The sequence below is a fragment of the Balearica regulorum genome, chromosome 5 (assembly GCF_011004875.1).
Source record: "Balearica regulorum gibbericeps isolate bBalReg1 chromosome 5, bBalReg1.pri, whole genome shotgun sequence".
Taxonomy (NCBI): domain Eukaryota; kingdom Metazoa; phylum Chordata; class Aves; order Gruiformes; family Gruidae; genus Balearica; species Balearica regulorum.
Window position 1 is genome coordinate 35007087 of NC_046188.1, and position 23383 is coordinate 35030469.

At 39.2% G+C, this 23383-nt stretch overlaps 1 protein-coding gene across 1 annotated transcript; it reads left to right on the forward strand.

The window, feature by feature from the left end:
* Positions 1-5707: 5707 nt before the first annotated feature.
* Positions 5708-23173, forward strand: FAM98B (family with sequence similarity 98 member B). Its single transcript, XM_075754109.1, has 8 exons — positions 5708-5863; positions 6752-6900; positions 7801-7935; positions 8582-8757; positions 15526-15616; positions 16001-16116; positions 18457-18624; positions 20049-23173. The coding sequence occupies exons 1-8, from the start codon at positions 5799-5801 to the stop codon at positions 20388-20390; spliced, it is 1242 nt and encodes a 413-aa protein (XP_075610224.1). The 5' UTR covers positions 5708-5798; the 3' UTR covers positions 20391-23173.
* The last annotated feature ends 210 nt before the right edge of the window (positions 23174-23383 follow it).

Consider the following 23383-nt stretch of genomic DNA (forward strand, 5'->3'; position numbering starts at 1 on the left):
AGAGTTGTGAGCTGAAAGAGAGAGCTTTTGCAAATCTGTATGCCTGGTTTCCCAATGGAGGCAGCATAGTACCTGTGGTGCCCTCGCAGACACGCTTTCCTGGAGAACACTGCAGCCTTCCAGTGTCACTGACATAGGCTGGGGGGACTCGGTTGGAGGTTTCTGACCTCAGAGAATCCCGCTCAGGCAACTCACACGCCTGGTGACTTATCTGCTTCACCATTTAAATATTCAGCACATTTTAATTAAATTGGTATTTGCATAAGAAGTATCATAAGACTTTTCTCCGTTGTACTTTCTTAAAATGAAAACAAAATAAGTATCAAACAGGCACCTATGACTACATCACATGTGACTCTAAAAGCTTAAAATAAAAGTTTATGAGGAGATTAATTTTCAACCAGAAACCCTAAAAGCAGGAACACTTTGTGCTTGGTTCTTTACTCTGTAATTCAGGTTTTGAGCTGAGATGAATAAATTTACCTTTCAGTGAAACAAGTGAAAGAGAAGAAAGGCTGCAATACAGGCAGCTCCTCATAATGAAGCCCCACCACTTAACTTCTAAGAAATAATGTCAGGGTAAATCATGATGTGATGAATGCTTCACTGAAATGATTCATGCCAATGGTCCTGAAGAGCAAACGGGCACAGTTTATTTTTAAAAGAATGAGAAATATGAACTTGGAATATTCATTGCTTTGTCCTGCCAGGCTGAACATTTGCTGTAGCAGGGGCCAGACTTACTGCAGGTCTGTCTTCTTTTGCTCACTTAATATGTTGCACTAGTTTGAGGCTTCAGTCTCATTCATAATGAAATGATGCCCACAAAATTATGACTAGTACTCAGCAGCCTCTTCTGCAAACAAATGTTCACTGCGCACCTGCAGACTAAATCCTCTTCTCACTTTCTCTTTAAAAAAATCCATGAGAAACTTCAGAAATAAATAGTTCTCATAGTGTAATGACTATCTTGGTAATGAGAAGACAATTAAATTGAGTCTCCTGACAGAGGTGAAAGGCGCTGGCAATTCCATGAGTCAGCTGTCCCTTTTGCAAAGCTGTTTATGGTCAACACCTTTCTTGCTATATTGTTGTGCATGAATATGTTCATTGTGAGACTCCACTTAAGCAAAAAGAAATCTAGGTTCTTTCAATAGTCATAATGCTTCTTGTAATGCACCACTAGAAAAAAACAGAAGCAAATAAATGTAGATGCCTGGTCTTCAAGGAATTATTAATTTTTATCAGTGATGCTAAAAGGTATGAGCAAATCTCACTGACATATTTAGGCCCCACACCTACTCCTTCTAAAGTAAATTACAAAAATCTCAGTAACTTCAACTATGTGCAATTAAGCCTATAACATTACAGAGCTAGACTGTGCCTTATTCATTTTAGTCCAACTCAAGGACAATGAGGAGCCACTGTCTCCTTAGGCAAGTACTGGAAAAAGAGGAGTAGTCAGTACGTTGCAGTCATTGTGCAGGGCTTGATGACGGCCTGGTTCTGACCTCTCCCCCACCATCTCCGCAGAGACGTGTATGCCGAGAAAGTCGTTTCAGAGCAGTCCAGTTTCAAGAAATTGAAATTTGCATTCTGCACAGTTAATCACTGTGCATAATTTCTCAAAAGAATTAATTTTGGATTGAAAACTTTGATGCAACTACTTCAGGTGGCTTGGTTTGGTCTGGGAGATGTTAGAAGGGTGATTTCTAAATCAAATGTTTATGATGGGAGGGCAGTTTCAATTTCAGTAGGGTAGCCCTTAAATTGATGGGCAGGATTCTTGTAGCTAGTATAAATCCATGCAGGTTCAGTGAAGTTACTATACTCATCATTCACATCTGCTTTATTTGCAAGATTAATGTAATCTTTATAAACAGATTAATTTTAACTTGTAGTCCAGTTCCACAGTGATGTAATTAAGTTGATACTGCCTGGGGCGGGTACCCCCAAATCATCCCTAAAGATAAGAAGTAGTTTATAGAAGGATTAAAAGCAATTTAATATTAGTTTTTAAACAAGCAAGTTACACTTGTTTAAATGTCAGCAAGTCTAAACAACAGTACCCATTCTTTAATAGGTTAAAAGAATGGCTAGTACTTTTTTACAGATGGAAGTTGAAGAGGCTTAACATGTTAGAATATTTTAAACTGATGAAAATAATCTGTGTAAAGAAGTTATTTCATTTCAGCAATTAAACCTGTTCTTGATCTGTTTTAAACTCAATTAATATAAGCTCCTTATATCAACTGAAGTATGCATAAAGTGGTGTCTTTTCTCAATCATTTTTAAACTGTGCACATACAGTACAACATCACATGCAGGCAAACTTGTGTTAGAGAAAAGCAGTTGTTATGTAGCATATTCAATTCCTCCACTCCTATGATCCCTCTAGTGGTCAATAATTGTCAGCTAAACATTTCTGGGTCCTACAAATTCTTTGTACCTCTTCTGCGTTAAAACAGTCTGTCTCCTCCCTGTACGAATTGATCTGTTTGGGTTTTTTTAATTCCTGTTCTGCATATGAGCATGGCAAAGCAACTGAATCTTTCGAAACATGCAGCTAGCCTATCTGTGGGCAGTTTTAGTGTCCTTACCAGGAACAGACGTATTGTCCGCAGGACGTACAGCCACAAGCCTGCTCTGTGGGCAGTGCAGACCAGGAGGTGACCGCCCTGCTGCAGCAGCAAGCAGGACCCTTCCACCCCACCCTTGCCACCAGGCAGTATGAGACTGCCTGGCCCCCGGTTGCCAGCCTGGCAGTAGGAACACTTCTCCAGCAGTTTTGAATAGCGGAACAACATACGAGCTGTCATATTCATACAAGTAGTTCGGAAAGTGGTTGAGATTTACCTTACTTTAACATCAATAGAAAATTGAGTTATACATTTTGGGTTTTAGTAAGATTACAGGTGACTTGTAATTGTAGAGATTTAATATGAATTGGCAGAAGCCCTATCCCCCAAATTCCTGTCTTCACCTTGCTTTCAACTCAGGGTACTTTCCAATATCTTTGAGAGGTGCAGACAGCTGCAGCTGCATACTCAATTAAGATGCCATTTTGTATCAGTTCAAGCTGATTCAGGTCAGTGCAGATCCAGTGCCATCATCATTTTCTGACCTTGGCTCTGCATTTCTACTCTTTCCTCATGCTAGCACCAGAACTCACCTGACTGCTGAGGGAGATGGCTGACTGGCAGAGTAGTGAAAAAGAGAAACTGACCAAAACCAAAAAGCTGATGACCTAGTTGAAGCCATATATGCCACTCACATGAAAGTAATGGCTTGGTATTCTCATTTGTGTATTACAAACGGCAAAGGCAAAGCCCACTCCCGTGGGAGTAGGCTGCTACAAAATATTTTTTAGCCAGTTTTAACACGATTCTCCCTCCCACCCAGGGATGGGAAGCTCAGGAATGGGGATGCAGAAAGTTGTGGACTGGATTGAATGAATGGCAAGTTGTGAGAAGGTGTTGGGCAACCTAAGTATATGATCACAACCAAAAATGTCTTTCACTTGTGAGTCTCAAGACACAACTTGTGAAATTCAGACTTGTATTTCCTCATATATGTAGTATCTCTACTATATAGAAAAGTTAGGATTAAAAAAAAAATCTTGTGGAATTAAAACAGTGATTGATGCATGTGCTTGGCTATCATATATATGCAACACTATCAAAAGACAGTAGGAGAAATTATTGGGTTATGTAACGTCCTGTAACATACATTAGCAAAATACATTTATAACACACAGCAAGATTTACAGAGAGAGACCGACCCAGGGAATAATGCTGCCACCTACTTGTACCACACAGTATCTCCTCAATTCCCAGATTACTTTTTGGTTTTAGATTATGTTATGATAGTTTCACTTCCAGTTTCACTTCCAGTTGTTCCCAGTTCTTTTTCTTAGCGTGCGCTGTTGGGTGATACGGAAACTACTTGGTTTCTCAGAACAACTGTACAGTGATGATTCACTGCAGGTTGCATAAAGCTACAACTTAAGAAAGGGAAGGAAAACTGTCTATTTCTGAGCATCTTGTTTTCTCACTCTGCTAATTGGACACTATTAATTGGATATTATTGTTGTTTAAACAGGAGTAAGAGTTCTTATTTTCAGAATCTCTGCTCTCAGATGCATGCTCCTTCATTTAGAGAAATTATGATGTTAACCCATTTGAAACAAAAGTCCTCTTAAAGCTCAGTCATATGGAGCAAGACACGGTTGAGAGTTGTGAAAGAGACCGCTGAGCTCCTGGCGCTGATGTACATCATATGGTCAACATAAGCCTATCAGACTTTCAGATGCTCTTCTTTCCACCAACTGCCACAAATTATGTTTTCAATTTCTAGATATCTGTCTGTATGTGGGGGAGGATGTCACGGCTGTCCTGATTCCTTTCTTTTTTTTTTTTAAAAAAAAAAGCTTAGTACTCAATAAAGCCACGCCTTCTGCTAAATGGAAATAATTCAAAATAGTTGCTTCAAAAAAATGTGGAGATTTTGCTCAATAAGAATATCTATGTGTCAACTACTTCCATCTGATTGCATGCCTTTACAGGTAGTTCATCACAGATTCAGCCGCTGGATTTTCAGAAAGTCCATATAAGACAACGCTGGTTAAAAAAAGTAGAATTTTCCTTCTAGTTAATAGGAAAGATAGGAGTCTATGACTGAGCTAGATGAAATAAAAAGCCTCTGAGGAGCTAAATGAGCAGTTTTGTTTTAGAGGAATTTGGGAGATGCTTCACCAGAAGTGGCTGTGTATGAGGTATAAAACAGGGATAGTTTGGGACCAAACAGACAAAAAAAAGCTGGCACTAGTTTATGTCTCTCTCTCTCGACATTGCTGTCACTTGGAAATGAGAACCCAGACATCTCAAAATAGGCCACAAAGCTGTATGGCGCTTCCAAGGTCTGCATCCCAACGGCCACAGCCAGATAGAAACTCCTCAGGCAGGAGCAGCCGGTCACGCCCATAACTGGTACCATCACGTCTGTCAGTACAACACAACCCCCCTATCCTAGCTTCCTTCTGTAATGTATTAAAAATATCATAAACAACCTGGATTTTAAACTCAACCAGGCTCTGGAAGCCAGTCTCCGCCAGGCCCTGGGGCAGAGCAGAGGCCCCCCACAGTGGAAAACCGGGCTACAGGGGCCTGCATTCACGGTCTGCACCACCTCAGGCAGTTTCACAGTTTGAAATTCAGAGACATCCCAGAAATACTGCAGACGTCCAGCCTACGAACCTGCTTTTGTTCACCACATCCCAAACCAGGCGTGGGGCGGGCTGTAAGGGTCTGTGGGTGGCAGAGCTGGATCCCCAGGCACGAGCCATGTCCAGAGGCCGAAAGGGCGGCCGTGGTCTCTCTTGGTCCCGTATTTCTCCAGGTGGCTGGTACCTGATGGAGCAGGGGTGACGGGTGAACCGACTGCAGTGGGCAGCGGTTTGGGGCCAAATCCGGAGCAGGGCAGCAGGGACAGCCGTAGAGCCAGGAGACAAACCGCGCCAGGACAGGGTGAGGGTGCTTGGATGCTCCTCAGTAAGGGAGGAAAGCAAGGGCCGGCCTGTACGGAAGGTCATCTCCAGCTATGTGCGACTCCGTGGCACAGGGCGGCCCTGCAGCCCCTCCGAGCGGGGCAGGCAGCCGCCGGGAGAGGGGGCGGGGGCAGCCCGAGGCCTCCCGCCGGGCCCGGGGCCTTCGGCGGCGGAACGCAGTGGCGGGCGCAGGTTGCGGAGGGCCGGTTTGAGGAGGGCACAGCGCGGCGCGGCGGGGAGCCGCGGCGCCGGCATGAGGGAGCTGGCGCCCGGCCTGAAGATGGAGTGCGACATCTTGGACGCGTTGGAGGCCTTGGGGTAATCGGGGAGCAGCTGCGGCTCCCCCTTCGCGGGGCGAAGGGCCGAGGGGAGCCCGCCGCTGCGTTACCCGGCCGTGCGCGGAGCGGGGCTCCTTCGCCGGGCCGGGAGGCCGGGCCGGAGGCGGGGGGGCGGAGGGGAGCGGAACGGAGCGCGGCAGGGAGCCAGGGGGCGGCGGAGGGACGGGCCCCGCGTTCCGGCGGGTGCCGGTGGAGGCCTGGCGGTGGCCGGGGCTGGGCCTCCGGCCTCGCCCGGGAGCGGGGTCACGGCGTCTGCGTTGGGCTTGCCCTGGTTGTAATGGGGGGAAGACGAAGGAAGCGTGGCTGCACGGGCGCTTCTCCGGGTACAGGAGGTTAAAAGCGCGGGGAGGCCGGGGCTGTCCGGGCAGCGCCTCTGCGGGGGCGGCCGGGTCTCCCGCCGGCCGGGCTGTGCCCGCTGCCCGGTTCCCGCCCGCCTGCCTCCCGCGAAGGTGCTTCCGATGCAACAGAGCTCCAACAACGTGAAACTTAAGTTTAGTTTTCAGTTATCTTATTGCCAGCACTCTAGGGCAGTGGGTTGTTAACGGCAGAAGGAAATTCGTTTGTCTCAACACTTGAATTAGTACTTGAATTCTTGTGCGTTTGGCATGTATTGAGGCATGAAACTGTTTTCATACACACGTGTGAAATGCCCGCCTCCTGTTTTCTGACAAGCCATTCTGTTTATAAATTGCCACTCATTTTTTTGGCATGTTTCAAAAAGGTCTCAATTATTCCTTGACAAAAGTGACTTACAAAGATTAATTTCTTTGGGTGTAGTTACGAGCCAGTTTATATTAAAATGATTTTAAGATGTATATATTTTACGTTGAACTTACTTCTTAATGCTGATGTTTATGTCTCTGTGCAGGTACACGGGTCCTCTGTTGGAGGAGGAAGCCCTGAACAAAGCAGCAGAAAATGGGCTGTCTTCACCAGAATTTTTTGAGCTTTGCGTTTGGTTAGGTTCCCAAATAAAGTCACTTTGTAATATGGAAGAAAGCATCACTTCAGCAGATGGTATACGAATGTTAATTTATTGATGCAACTTAGTATTTGTTCAGTGGATTTAGACCCATATTGTTCAGCCAATAGTGAAATTACAGTGTTGATGTTTAGAAGATAGCCAAAAGGTAGCCAAACTGAGGCTGATATTTGCATGTATGTGGCTCATAGATTAAGGCCTTTTCTTGTGAAGATTCTGTCAAAAGAAAAAGTGGGGGTTTTTTTAGATCTACATAAATCTAAAAAGTACATTCATACATCCTATGAGTGGTTGTTATATGTAATCATATTTTGGTGGCTTAAATTCCAGTGCCTGGTATTTTCAGTTAGTTGTTCCAATGCAGTGTTCCATTCAGCACTGTGCGTAGATATGCGAGTCGCTTGTTAGCGCTACCTGATTCTTTCTGTTGAGTGCTGGAACTTGGATGAGATTTTATACTGCTTATGTTTTCACAAAAAAATAGTAAAACTAAAAACAGTCTTTGAAAATAATGAGCTCATGACTCCTGTAACTTGTTAATCAGAAAATTAATTACTGTGATATGCTGTTTTGTGACATAAACTGTTCACTTGGTAGTGATGTTCCTATGATCTGAAGAAGAAATAAGCACTAACTGTTATTCTGTTAGGGACAAATTGCTGGTTCATTCCAATCATTTGCATTCGTGTCTTCAAAGACTGCTGTAGCATCACCTTCTCATTTAAAGCATGCATACAATATTGCCGTAGCTACTCAAAGGCTTGTCCGCTTGTACGTAGGACTTCTTTAAGAAGAAAGAAAATGTTACTAGGGCGGTAGGAGGTAAATCTTTTTCTGGGCTGTTGAAACGTGCAATTTAAATGTATAAGTTGAGAAGATTAGAGTGTGGTGTTTCTGTAAAAAAACATTTGCTTTGCATTTATTTATTCCCATAGGTGATAAAGATATAGAGAGCTTCCAGCTTGAAATTAGTGGCTTTCTGAGAGAAATGGCTTGTCCGTATTCATCACTTATATCTGGAGACATCAAGGACAGATTAAGAGAGAAAGAAGATTGTCTTAAACTCCTCTGTAAGTTCTAACTATTTTTTCCCATTTATATTAGTATTTTACATGCATGCTCTGTCATTATTGTACAATTTACATTAAATAGTTCTCTGTGTGTATTTGTGTACCATCATTACAACCTAGCTGAGCATGCATCAGCTTACGTCTGCAGAAGTGGAAAATAGAAAACTATTAGAAAACTCTTTTAGTAGAAACTAAAATTCCTTTGTGAAGTATGGGTCAACATACTGAGGCCTCCTGATCCCTCTCTTGATCCAGTTCCAACTCAGCCAAAACCAAGACCTTGCTTCCCACGTTTCTGAGAGGTTTCTGGGCAGCTTATAAGAAAATGTATGTGATTCGAAGCAAAGTCTGGGTTTAAGCTGGACTTGGACAAAGGAGTAGCAGCAGGAACCAGTGTCATAATACGAAACTAGCCAAGGAGCTAGGGGTCTGGTGGCGGAAGTGGGTTAAGCAGTTAAATACGATGTGTAGTCTGAAGGTAGGAAGTCAGGTGAGAGTTAGTTCAGAGAAAGAATGGGAAACTGATGGTGTCTCCCTTTTATCATGGTCTTATTATAAATGTATATATTGTATTTGTATATGAGAATGTGGATGCAGAATTATTCAAGTGTCTCTAAATCTGCCATTATGATGCTTTTCTCTCTAGTATTTCTAAGTACAGAACTTCAGGCTTTAAAGATATTGCACAGCAAGAAAATCAAAGGCTCTCATTTGGAAAAGCACAATGAAATCTATCAGGAAGTGCAAGCTATTTGCGATGCACTGGGCCTGCCAAACTCCTCGTCTGATATTCCTCCCTTGTTAACCAATGTGGAACAAAAGGTATGGGCTTTTACATGTTCTCTCTATTGTTAAACTGTTGTCTCTGTAGGCATTCATCTTGGAGATAAGTCTATAAAAGCACCATCTGACAAGTGCAAAGGAATTTTTATTCGGAAAGCCAGCTTAGTGTTCAAGTTAAACTGTTTTACTTATGAGGTGACGTATTTCACCATTTCCCTGAGGATGCAATGTACCTGATGAGGCATATTTACCATGCAAATTTAGGGTATGAGTTGAAGTAACATGGTTTTCTTGTTACCCATTCAATGTGCTGCAGCAAGCAGAAGACTTTGAATAATACCTGATCGCACATTTCTGTACCTCTAGTTGTTTCTGGGATGAATTTAAATTTAATATCCAAAACTTAGATTTTTGCTTTTTAGCTTATGAATTTCTTAATTGCAAGTATTGATTTGTTAGTGCCATTTCCTTAGTTACAGAAGAGGATGAAAATGCCTGAATTGCCAAGTTAGTGTGTCAGTAAGCCAACTTAAACCTTATTTGACAGGATAGTTCTTTCAGTTGCATCCCACCAGTTTCTAACTCACTTCACTGATGTGATCCTTGATCTGACTTCCTCATTGTCGATCGTAGGGTGGAATCTTGCACTCTTGCGGTTGAATTTATCTTCGTCGGGCAGCTAAAAGCTTTACTCTTTATTTCTCTCTAGCATTTGGGTAGAGAATGGGTGACCGATCACCTCTACGAATTATGAGAGATACATGGAAAGAATCTCCTGCTGCTGCTGAGTCTTTGCGTTTAGTAATTTTACATGATTATGCTGCTTTTTTTTTCTTCCTCCTCTCCTCATTGCCCAGTGGGCAGTTGAACATTCAGAGGTTTTGGGGAGGGAAGGCCTGTTACTTGCATGGTTTTCTTACATCTGTTTAGTGTGACAAGACAAAACCTTTAATAGATGCATGTATAAAAAGCAGCATCCAGGTGATGGTGAAAATGCCTATTCCTGCACTATTACAGTGCTTGATCTATTTCATTCTAATGAGATCTTTATATACAGTCTTTCCATTAAATATATTTGAAAGTATGAAGAAATAATTCTAGCACTGTTTTCTGAGGATTAAAATGTCAGACTTCCAACTAATAACTGATTGAAACTTGCCTAGTACTGTTGATCTCCCTCTGTGTGTGTTAGCTGTGCTTACATCCATGTGGGTTTGTAGGCTGCAGCCATGGGCAGTGGCCTTCCTCACTTCCTTGCTTCCCTTGTTGGGTACAGATTTAGTTTCATCCCGTGTTGAAGGTGTAGGACTCTAGTTCTGCAGTTGGAGGACAGCAAGACCAGACCTGGTGGGCCAGTTCCTTCACATGCATACACACAGTCTAGAAAGTTTTCTTTGAATTATTCGACTCCTGGTATGTGTCACCTTTTGTAAAGTCCAAGATTTCCTTTCAGACAGGATCATGGGCTTGTATTGGTGTGTAGGGTGTTCCTGTTACAGTTTCACAAGTACTAAAATGAGCAAATGGGCAGAATCTGTAAAGCTTGTTATCTTTTTTTAATTTTTTTTTTTTTTAATAATACTACCTCAGCTATTTGTGATGGTTCTAGGTCTGTTGGTTCCACAGTGGTTATATCACTTGTACTCACTTCAGAGTGTAGAAAGGTGGCAAGACTAGTTCATTCGTCTTCTGTGACTCCAAATTAATAGTGTAATTTGTTCTCTGCATGTTTCATCCCTTACAAACAAAGGATTCTCTTCCTCCCTTTCAAGAGATTTTGTAAAATTTCTTCTGTATGTTTCCGTGTCCTTCATCCCTTATTTTAATGTGGCTCAGGTTCAGAGTTATTTTGATACAGTACAGAGTTAGACACCGATATTTGTAGATATAGCTGCATTAGAACGATGATACCACCGACTGGAATTCATTAGCTTTGTGAACATTTCTTTCAGAGTGCCGTTTGTTACTTTTATTTAGATTCTCGCAAAAATTCACTTGCAGTGATCCTTTTTTTTTCTTTAATATTTGTTGCTTCTGATTTAATTAGGTTCTGTGTAAAATTGCACCATCTGATTTTTAGTATGATATTGTATCATTGAAATAAGAATCTTGCATACTAATCTAACATTTTTATTGCATTTGCAAATATATCTGCAGCATTTCAACACGTCTACTCTTTGTCTCTGTCTAGCATCTTCAGCATTGTCAGTAGCTGTGGGAATAGTTCTGAGAATAGTTTGGCTGTGCAGCAGCAATCTACCAAAAGGACAGATCACACATTGTATTTTGGTATGGAATGTTAGAACATTGATTGTTTTTAATGATTTATTAGTTTATTTAAAAGATGAGTATAAAATCAGGATTGCTTTCTTCATTCAAGCTGTGAATTTTATAGTAGCTCAAATTTTGAATATGCAGTCATAGGAAATACCTTTTAAATTTGCATCTCCTGCAATAAACTGGGGTAGTGGTTATCAACATACATAAGAAAATGTGAAAGATTAATTGGCAGTATTACAGCCTCCTACCACTACATATATTTTACTTTATTCTATATCACTGAAAAATTAATAGTAATTTTTAGTTATTTTTTTAAGATGCTGTTCCCTTGTAAACTATATTTTCACAGGGTAACTCTCGGGGGCATTCTGAAATTTAGTACCAAAACCACCAGAAATTCTAAATGAACATTGATCAAAGATTCAGAAAAGTTTATACCAGTGTTGTGCTTTGTAACTTATGCTTACATCTGGCTTTTTTCCAGTCAAGCTAATGTGAATTTCATATCTAATTATAAAGTGACATTCTAATACTGTTTATTTGAAAAACTTCTTAATATGATATTATTCGCAAGACTTGTAAATTTTTTTGCCTGTATTATTTGTTTTATAGTGTGGGAAAAGTAGTCCCCTAATAGTAGAGAAAGAAAAGAATCTATAAAGGGTTACCAAAGAAATTAAATCAAAACTAAAATAAGATTGAACTGAATTATGAGAAGAATATCTTTAAAAATATTTGGGAATACTTCCTAGAACTTCTTCATATTTAAGTTAGCATGTTGCTTTTAACTGTTAGTGTTTATTAACTGTACAGACACACTTGTGTCTGTATTTTAAGTATCAATGTAGTTGCAGGGAACAAGATGAAAGAGTTGTCCTATTCACCAGACATAGAGTTTAAACTAAAATGTCTTTAACTTTAGATAAATGCTGAAATTAAAATGATCTGCAGGTAAATGGAAGAGAGGCAGAGGATGGGTTAAAAATATTTTGTGCTTAAGATTTTAGGTGATCTTTCTGCAATTGTGCGGTACACTTTATGGCTAATTAGGACAATGTTAAAGTGTTGATAGTTTAACTTAAATTAGTAAAATGACACCTCTCTCCATGTCAAAATCTTGGAAACTCTGGAGGTGCATGCATATATGATGTTTATCTGTGCAAATGGTGTTAAACATAAAAATTACTACTCTATTTTGACAGAAGGTAAAGGTCATTAGTAAGTATATGGAACATGGTAGTGAAGTGTGACCTCATTTTTTTTAAAGGAGTATAGATGTATAAAACAGATGAAAAATGTCATGTTCAATATATAAAGATATGCTTCATTTGGTAACAACAGAATAACTGTATATTTTTATACAGCAGATTTTGAAGTCAATATTTTTGTCTCAAACATAGCAAATAACTGATTTGTTTTTAAACTATTTTTAGAGTGTGTATGAACTTCCAAAGCAATCCCATAAATATTTAATGTTACCGAGGTCATTGATTACACAATATGTCGAATAGTCAAATATATTTGCCTCCATCTAGCAAACCATTAATTGGTTTGCTTTTTACAGCTGAGTGTGTGAGAACTTCAGGATGATTTGGCTGTTAGAATTTATTTTGCATTTCTGTGACTATGTTTCACTGCTCTTTTATCTGTGCACTGCTTTTGGTGTCGTTCACCGCTTAGGCATGCACACTTCTTCTGGGTTTTTGGTGGTGGTGGGTTTTTTTTAAACTCCTGCTTATCCTTCTTAATCTAGGGCAACTGTCATGTTTAGGAATGTGGGTCATAACGTAGATTCTCACATCAGTTGTACTCTTGTCCTCTGGCAGACAGGGTGTATGTCGAAGCTCCTGTGCTCGTAGCCCTGCAATCACTCAAGGCTGGATGATGTATTCTGCAACTGTGAGGCAGCTCAGCTTATTTCCCCCTTATAGCTGTAGGATATGCCCTCAGTCCTGCTGATGGGAGCAAGGGAGTAAAGTGGAGGTTCAGTAATCTGCGTATGACTTTACAGTGTGTCACAAACATGAACGTAGACCAGTTAGTTCATCAGTGAAAAGATTCCTTCTTAAATGTTGCCCGGTTAATAAATCTGTCACTGGATAAAATTACATAGCTCTCCTCTTTAACTTGGAAAGAAAAGGTTGCAGAAATCTGGGGACAGTTTCCCAGTCAATAAAGGATTGTTTCGTTTAGCTGCTCTTGTTTCTTCCAGTTCTGATTTTCAATGATTATCTACCTTAATTGTTCTCTCTAAACTTCCTTCCATTTTTTAGTTTAGGGAAATCAGGAGTACGCGGTGTTGGGTTAAGTCTTTTAATTGCGATCAACTTGTGATGGCAGAATGTATTGCTTTTGTCTGTGGAGCCCAGTGTTGTATTTACCTCCTAGCTGCCCTTGCAGCTGCAAACTTGCAATAATTCTAATCTCTAGATAGTATTCAGCATCACTGGTCTCCAGATTTCCTTTCACTCTGTAGCTGTAACTTACATTGAGGATTTGTTTTGGTTTTGTTGTGTTGTTTTTTTTCCAGCAGCCAATCTCACTTTGATAGACTCTCTTTCTTTCAACTTATTTGAACCTTTGAGGTTGCATTTCTGGCCTTAATAGTATATGGATAAATACCTCTTGCCTATTACAATTTTTAATTAATCTGCCATTTATTCTTTCTTCGATACTAATTACTGATTTCTTCATCTCTTGCTGTCATGCTGATCTTACTATATTGTTAATTATTAACTTTAGGTTTTGATTCTTCAGACATTTGTTTAAATTCAAGCATAGTTTGTGCTTAGGTACATTTGAATTTTGAAGTACATTATGAGAGGCATCATGTACATGCTTCACTAAAATCAAAACAAGTTGGCTATGTTTAGAAGTCAGACAAATCAGACAACCCTGGAAGGCTTTTTGTAAAGAATATAAAGGTTACAAAGAAGCAAGAATTAACAGAGAAAGAGGAGTGTAGGGATCACTAAAGTACATGGAACTGAACTTCACCCCTTATTGTAACATCTTTTTTGGTATGGGTGGAGTATAATAGCAGGGAATATTACAGTACTAGATGGCCACTTTTCAGATACTACTAGGCTGTCTTTTCTGCTGGAGTCAAAACGCTTTTTTACCATAACTTGCTCACTGCGCAACACTTTTTACTTCTGACTTTTTCTGGGCATATTGTGTTTTTAACCCAAAGGTGATGTAAAAAGAACAAAATATGCACCATGGTTTTCACACAAAATTTGAGATGAGATTCTTTCCTTGGTATATGCAAAAAACAGGAAAAGGAGATAATTACAGAAACCCTGAAATATGAGAGTTGATTTATCAAGTATTCCTTTTCAAGGAGCTTTCTTTGCTCCATTAACTGGGTGCTCTAGAATTTGACTTTTGTCTCCTAGAATTTTTTTATAGTGATCACTGGAGGTTGATATTTCTATAATATGTAGAGCTCAAAACCCTGACAAGATGAACTAAGATAATACTGGAAGAATGAGCTTTGAACCATACCTTTATGATAAATTCAATGTAAATGCCTGCATGCCTACGTGAAGTCTTATAATCCTTGCAAATGTATCTAATGGCTGTCCTCAGCTACAGGTTTTACTGTCAATCATGCACTACCTTAATCCTTCCTTGTGACATGTAAAAGAAAATTAACTCTAGTTTTAGACTTGTTTGACTTAGTTCCCCATAATTATTTACAAAAGCAAATGAAGATGATGTTCTCCCCATCAGACTGTGTGCAAAACTTGCAGGAACAATAATATGCATGGAGTCTGCTCCAGATGAAAAATTAGCTGGCAGTAAAGTTAGGTATGAGTGTTGTTCATGATAATGGTTTTAGAAGAGCTGTGCCAAAGGAAGTTCCTTCAAGAAGAGGAGGTGGAGGTTTCCTGTAATGAGAGAGGAGAATGCAGTGGCGTTTGGAAGGAAGAAAGAGAGAGCATATGTCATCCCCGATTATTAAGGGCAAAAAAACTAATGGAAGGCTGATATGGAGTGAATGCAAAAGTCTTAATGTTAAATGGAACCAATTACAGGATCGGAACAAAATTAGTGAGAGAGAATGACTGCATACCTATAGTATCTCCTGCCTTTCTTACTAGCACCAATCACCAGATATTTGTAGCCAAGTCTATCAGTTGACAACAGAATGCCTAGCTTCAATTGTTACATTTCCTTCATTGTACTTAAAACACTTGGTAATAAGTAAAATGAGTAATTTAACTAGTGCTACTTCTTATATGGACTTGATAAACTTGTCATATAGATATTGTTCTGTTATAATTGGGAGGAGAAATGGTGTGCCATAAAATATTTTCGTGTAGAGGTTGATCATTAGTGAAAGTATTCAGGAAGTCTTTTTGTAATGGATGATAAGCCAGAAGATGCGTATCTGTTTGAGTCTGCTAAAACAAATGTGCCGTATTTGATCTTACGACTAGCGAATTGTGATTGCAGTAAATTGTGCTGAAATAAATGTAAATATAATTTGTGTTCTGAGAAGAAGTATGTGTTTTGTTTTAGATAAAGGACATTCTCTCAAAAGTTCAAAATAACCATGTGGGGAAATCGCTGCTAACAAAACCTCTGAATTCTGACCAAGTGGTAAGAAAAAGTCTCTCCATTTCTTTTCTGTATTTAACAGGATGGTCAAAATTAATGCATATGGCTTCATCTAACTTTGTCCATTTTACAGTCACTGTTCTATTGCTAAATATTAATATTAAAATTCAGTTGCTAAATATTAACAATGCTAGTAAGATACTTCCAGAATTAATGTTATAAAACAGACTTGGTGTTGATTCATCCACTTCTTAACGTTCAAAATATTTTGTGTATGCATACTACTGTAGCACTACACCGATGCACCCCTAATTTTATGTAGTTTATAGTGGTCACCCAGGGATAGACATCTTAGTTGCCAAATGGGATTAACTTTAAATTGACTTCTATAACTTAATAGATTTCAATGTTTGGGTTTTTTATTGTAACACTGCAGGAAAGATTGGAAAAATCAATGATGCTCTTCGCAGTGAGTACGAATGTCGCCGGCGTATGTTAATGAAGAGGCTAGATGTGACAGTACAGTCTTTTGGCTGGTCTGATAGAGCAAAGGTAAGCTTGCTGTATTTTTTGCTTCCTGTAGGTGGAAGTCTGCTGCAATTCCCCAGGTCTTCCTACCGAATATACATACCATGTAAATACACTTCCATTACTGTTGTCTTCTTTCCAACCAGTTTCTCATCCCAGGTTGTAGCATCCAAGTCCTAGATATTGAGGAAGGGGAGGGATTTGACCAGATGGCACAGTTCGTGCTTTGTGACTGTTTATAGCTTCACAATTACAAATTCTAGCATCCTCCGTTGGGGTTTCTCACTTTAAGAAGTTCACATCTCCCCTTCTTCTTTCCTATATCCACCTCCCTCCAATCAAGTAAACTGGGGGGGACCTCAGCATTTCTCACGCAGATGCAAAAGGAAGACAAACAGTGGGCCTTAACGTAGATTGAGTGCAAAGAGTGACCCCCTTTAAAGGCAGCAACATTACACTGACTGCCACATATCTTGGATTCAAAGCTACTGAATAAACAGATGGTCAGTTGAACAGGTTATTTGAATAGCAGCTTGTATGAAAAAAACACACAATTTCTTGTAATCCTTCAGATGGCTAAAACTTCCAAACTACTCCTGTGGGTTTGATCTGCTGGTGTCATTTTAATTGTGATCATTTCATTTGTACTATTTCCTAGCACTCTGTGTATTAAAAAAATAGTCATGGTTTAACCAGTCTTGATATTTCTGAGCTAGAAGTAGCAGTTGTTTCTATCCAAGAGAGTAGGGCGATAAGATAAAAAAATAATTGTAATTTGATGAATAAACCTGTGGGAAGCTGGAGGCAGATGTTTTTGCTCATGAGCTGCAAGATCAACTTTTCTTCCAAAGGATCGTTATATTTAAAACTTGGAAAGCTTACTGAAAGTGTGGGTTGTTACAAGTCATTCTGGTGTCACAGTTTGTTGTTGACACATGCAGACAGAGTCAGTTTCATGAAGCTCACTAAGCATCACTGGAGGACCTGAGTCTTGGTGCTGCTGTGCTGCATCGGAATGGCTTGCTGTTTCATTTCTGCAGAGGTTGTGAATGCTTTTATGCTGCAAGAAAGGAAAAGGAGGGCATTTAGCTCACAGAAGCCAGGAGATGTCCCTACGTCTGTAACTTCCTTGTAGCTGTACAAATGCAACTGTATATTTTCAGATTTAAAGTATACTTCTAAAATGTAGTTGATGTTAACTGATGGCTAGCTTAAATGGGCAAAAACTTTAAGTCACTTGATATTACTCCATTCAAACAACAAGAAAAAGAATACACTTTCACAATAGAACAATAGTTTAAAGAGATTTTTAATGATGATAAAGTAGTAAGATGATTCATTTTCCTGTCTTATAAAGACTGTTGATGTGAAAATAGTATGTAGTTACAGAAATAACCAGGTTACATATTAATTCAAGATTACCTATGATTTTTAATCTTTTTTCCTTATTTCTCTTGTAAAAATATCTGTTCATAACTTCTCCAAGAAGCTTTGGAGGATTGAAAATGTTTTGGCATTGATATAATTTATTTTTTTTAAGCCAAGAGGCAAATAATTGTCCTTTTTTAATTTATTTGGTAGCTTGCCTTTTTTTTCCCCACCATTAAATAGGTATTGATATCTTTCTCTGCTTTTGATGGTGTGGTGTTTTTTGTGTTTGGTTGGGTTTTTTTAACTTGTTCAGTCCCCAAGAGGGGTAAGTTTTCAGACTGAAATGGATCCATAAATGATGTAGTAATTGCACCTGTTGTCTGATCCATCAAATTTAATTTTTTTTACTCTGAAGATCATGCTAGATGTTCCCAGAAAGTGTATCTATTTTTCTTTTTTGTTAAATGAAACATCAAAGTGTGTTTGGAAAAAAACCTTATTTTCTCCCCTTCTCAGTCTCACTTTTTCATGGCTTGCACAAGTGTTTTGCTGCATTGCTACATTTTAAATTTTTTTTCTTTTCCACAAATTGAACTTACTTTGAAGCTGCTTTGTTTGCATCACATTTAGAAATGATCTGTTAAATGTAGCTATGTGAAGTGCTTGAGAGAGCAGTTTGGACTCTTAAATATTAGTCTTTAGATATATTGGAAAACATCAAAGAATCTATTTGATGCCAGTGGATAAGAGAGTTTCTTTTGTAGTGGTGCAAAGTTTCAGCATCAATTAAACATAATCGGCAGCATTTTTTGTCCAATAGCTCCATCAATATGAAGAGAATCGGTAAGAACTGGCACTATATTTTGCAAGATAACCTAGATTTTCAGACATTACACCCTGTGTTCAAATTGAAACTTGCTGAGACCAATACATGGTTTACAAGGGTGTGTTTTTATGCCTAGCAAGTAAGTTGTGTTTGATTTTATCATTTAGGTAAAAACAGATGACATAGCACGAATCTATCAGCCCAAGCGCTATGCATTATCTCCAAAGTCAACTATTACGCTAGCTCACCTTCTTGCTGCTCGAGAGGATTTGTCGAAGATCATAAGAACAAGTAGTGGATCAACACGGGAAAATACAGTCTGTGCGATCAACAAGGTATACTTTTTTTCTTTCTGGGATGTGATATAAGGTCATGGGAGTTTACAGCCCTATCGAAAGTAATTCTGGAATTATACTCTTTGCTTAATATTTTCATTTCTTTTTTGCAAGATAGTTGGTGCTTTAAGAAGGGAAGGGTTGCAGCATTCCAGTAAACATTGCAGCAACTACTTTTTTTATCTTACTACACAGTCATGCAGCAGGATGAAACAGTAATCTAGAAGAGAAGGAACAGTGGTGGGGGCATATGTGTGCACGTGTGTGCATGAGTGACCTCTTGAGTTCAGTGGAACTCCACACCTCAAGTTAAGGATACGTGTAAGTCTTTCTGGTATCAGTTCCTGGCCTATCTGTTGCCAGGATTATGTGGTTCAGTTTGCAAACCAGTATCTTTAGTTTATCAGTCTATTATAAATCACAAAAGTTTCTGTGGAAGTATCCTTTTGCTGCAAAGTAAAATTACTTGGTTTGGCTACAGTAACAAATCAACATTGTACTGCTTTCTCCTGTGCCATAAAAGCTGAAGCTTGTGAGTAACAGTTTTACCATTCAAATGGTGACTAAGCCTGTTTTTATGAATACTTTATTTACAGATTTTCCTCAAGTTTTGTGCCTCTCTTAGATAGCCTTTAATATGTTTTGATCCCAAAGATTCTGAAATTTCTTAATTATTGCAGGATCTCAGAGAAAATTTTTTTTTTTTCTTGAGAGGACTTTAGTTGGAGTGCCTGGGACTGACCAGTTTATATTAACAGTCTTCACACAGAGAGTTTAGGAAATATGAAAACAGCAACAAAAAGACCTACTTGGATACCTCTTTATTCTTCAACTTAATGTAGTGTGCAACTTTGTCCAGTACAGTCTCCCCTTTTGTACAATGAGCAATATCCACCCAAGTCAAGATCCCTTTTTTTCTCTCCTTGGAAGTGTTGCTGCAGCAGGTAATGTATTTCGTGTGTCAGTAGTTTCTAATCTAAGGCGTGCTGGCGTTCCCTTTTAGAGTTGCGCATCAGTTTGCCAATTTATGCTTTTATGCCAGGTGATTAGGTTTGAACTTGAACTTTGAAATTTAAGTAGACGAGCAGCATCATAAGGAGTCTCTTCCATATATTATATATGAATTATGTTTATTGCTTATTGTAATACTGATACTTCACACATAGTTTTCTTCATAAAGATTTCACGAAAGTAGTATGAGCTAGCTAGCTGCAGTTATTTTGGTTTTACAGGTGGAAAACAGGATTGCTTTCAGAGTTTGTGTTGTGGTCAGTTACAAGGACAGGAAACAGGGATCCTGTAGGGGACCATATTTCCTGTACAGAGCAGGCAGCATGTCTTTGTCCAAAGGAGCAGAGCCCTGTGCCCTTTCCAGTTATTACTACTATTTTTGAAAACTAAAAATGAGCTATTTTTCCATATAGGTTCTGATGGGGAGAGTCCCTGACCGTGGAGGCAGACCAACAGAGATTGAACCACCTCCTCCTGAAATGCCTCCTTGGCAAAAAAGACAAGAAGGTGGTGGAAGAGGTGGCTGGGGAGGTGGGGGTGGGGGTGGAAGAGGCAACTGGGGGGGTGGAGGAGGTAGAGGAGGAGGTGGTGGTGGTGGTGGTTTTGGAGGTGGGGGCTTCAGAGGTGGTGGAAGAGGTGGAGGTGGCTTCCAAGGTGGCAGGGGAGATTATGGTGGCAGGGGAGGTTACGGTGGCAGGGGAGGCTATGGTGATCCATATGGTGGAAGAGGAGGGGGAGGATACCGAAGATACTAAAACACTGTAAATAGTAACAGAGTAACTGGCAAAATATAGTGGTGGTGTTTACTGGTGTCAGGAATCTAGATATGTTAACTTGGGTTTAGGTTAGAATTAGGTATGACCATATGAATCATTGCATTAGACCAACTGATGTTGTCATTGAATTCTTTTAGTTAACAGAACTTTTATACTAAAATGTGATGACTAAAGTCCTTGTTTTTCGTACTGCTCATATGGTGTTTTTAAATATGTCATTTTATTTAAAATAAGCCTCAAAAAACTGAATAAAACCCTTTCTAAACAAACAAAACATATATTATTTAATGTTCAGGCCTCTCTAATTATTGCATGTTGCATGTCCACTCCCCTGCTCCAAAATGCTGTGTAGAAAAACCAAAATATGCTTAAGAACTGGATGGAAGCACTTTTAAAAGACTCTAGAATACTGCTTTCAGGCTGTTTCTTTTCATCTAGTTTTCATGTGAGACGTGTAAACAATTTTTAATGTCAAATGTTGAAATCCTTAAGGCTTTGATCAAAATAATTCAATTAGGTTTCTTATTCTTCCAGAACGTCTCATAAAAGTAACATTCTGAATTAATACTCTACAGAAACTAATAAAATCAGGTTGTTTTCTGTGTTCATAAATATATCGCAGACTATTTGAAGGTCAGAGTGTGTACCGTAAACTCAGAATCATGGTGAGTTTTGATAGTGTCTCTTTTCATTTTACCTGTTCTCCATTTTATTGATGTTTCATAAAAATAGTTTAAGATCAGATTGGGCAGGAAACTTCTGCAGCCATCATCTGGTAAGAATTCATTTATATACTCCTTCTGAATCAGCCTTGAGACATAAAGGTTTAGTAAGCTGAGAAAGAACATACCATTTCTTCCCACAGTCCCACTCCCCCCCCCCCCCCCCCTTTTTGTTTTCTCCCCTGCCTGCTCTGTTTGGGAATTGCCAGCTGCTCAGCTAAGAGACATCTCATACAGCAGTTGCCCTTACTCAGTGATTTCTCTCTCTGACTCCACCAGCCAATTGGGCTGATAACCTAAAAGAAACTCTGTCTTGATACGGTATGGGTGCTTTCTCCTTCACAGACAGTGTTACTGTAGAAGGAGTTCGCTTTCATACAATTAAGGCTGTAAATACATGTAGACAGGAATTAAATTTAGAGCGGCCAGTTAAAGAGTTTCTGTTGCCCAGCATCTTATAGATCTCCTCCCCTGCTCTGAGGCCACTCCTGACTACAGAGGTGGAACAGGGAGATGATGCACAAGTGTATACTCATGACAGGATTCGTCAGGGTACTGCAGAGAGGTTTGGGAAGGCATCTGGTAAACCTAGGGGTGTCTGTAGATTGCATGGCACAGAAACCTTGAAGCACTTTAATTGACTATGTAGCTGTAGGCTTAACCGCAGGTTGAACTTCAGAATTTGATTTTAGTTTTATGTTCCACAGTTACGAGTTCTTTTTGCACAGGTTTCCTATTGGTGTCCGTATTTGGTATGCTTTAAATGCTTTAAATTTGGTATGTTTTCCCTTCAGGAGCATGTGCATCATGTCCCATTCCATAGGCAGCTTCATGCATGATGGTAAAGCTTGGTTCAAAATCAAATTATTATCTCCTTCAATAGCCTGTGTCAGGTTTTATTAATTAGCCATCACTATCGTTTCATTTGAAACTTTAATCCAGATGAACTTCAAAAGTTTCTCTTCTATTTCCTCTCTGATCATAGTCTGCTTGAGAATGCTGCTGTGATGTGATAGATCCAGCCCTACTTTAGGGTCCCAGCAGGTGCCTAACAAAAAAAGGGCAGGAGTTTTCCTTGCTTGAACAAGTTAGCTTGGATGTGGAAATAACGGCTTAACTTACTTCACAAATTGATGACATACCAAGTGACACTGCTGGCCTTGGAGCTGAAGTTGTTGGTCAGCAAAGGAACAGACAGATTTGTTTTTAGCAACCAAAGGTTTAATGTAAAGTTCTGTTTGCTCATCCCAATGTTATTTTTTACTACAAGTAATTTCCAAACAGCAGTGAAGCATTGAGCTGCACCATGGAAATATGTTGGGAAAATCAAATGGCTTATCTATGCATAAAGATTTCATCAGTCTTAAGATGTGAAGTCGCACTGGTTTAGTTGAACTGTTGTAACCGTGGACGTGCCTTGGTGCTTTTACACTCATCACTTTATGCTGTTGGTAGCAGGCAGGACAGTTCTGAACAAAGTAAACCTGAATCAAGTGAACCAGCTATGTGCCCATGTGTAATTCTAACAGTTACATTATTTCAGATATATTTCAGATTTCAGTTATATTTATGTAGACCATATAAAAGATGGAAATTTAAATAGGTTGGAGATTTTGGGTTTTTTAATCTGGCTATTTCAGTTTTTCTTAAATAATTCCAAAATGTGAAGCCAGTAGTTGAAAACTAAAGTAAGCACCACCACATTTCAGAGGTGTCCTTCTCTGTCCTCTGTTATCAGAATGTCTGCTTTTAATTTATCAAAAGATGCAATAATATCATGAAAATAATTGATTTAAGCCTCTTCTCAAATTTTGTATGTTTGTCTTGGGAAAATAAGTATTTTCAAAAATTCTAAGTAAAACACTTTCATATATGTTTGTGAGCATTTTCATATTTATTCACACTTAGTGAATATCTACCTGAATATTGTTTTGTTTGATCAAGAACTGAAAAATAGGTTGGTGGTTTTTTTTTTTGTACGATTTGAGAGAGATGCTTTTGTTAACAGCTGTAAACACTGAGGAATAAAGTACTGTATTTGAAGTTGTTTGCATCACTTGTGTAGTGTGATTTGGACCCACTATCCTGTGTTCCTTTTGAGTTTGTAAGGAAAAATTCCTGCTGGTGATGGAACTTCCTTTTTGTGGTAATGAGAAATAACAGATATATTTTTACCAAAATGGAAAAGGCTGTAGATAACAATGTAGGAAATTTTCAACAGCCAGGGCATGTCACAAATACATCCCTTTT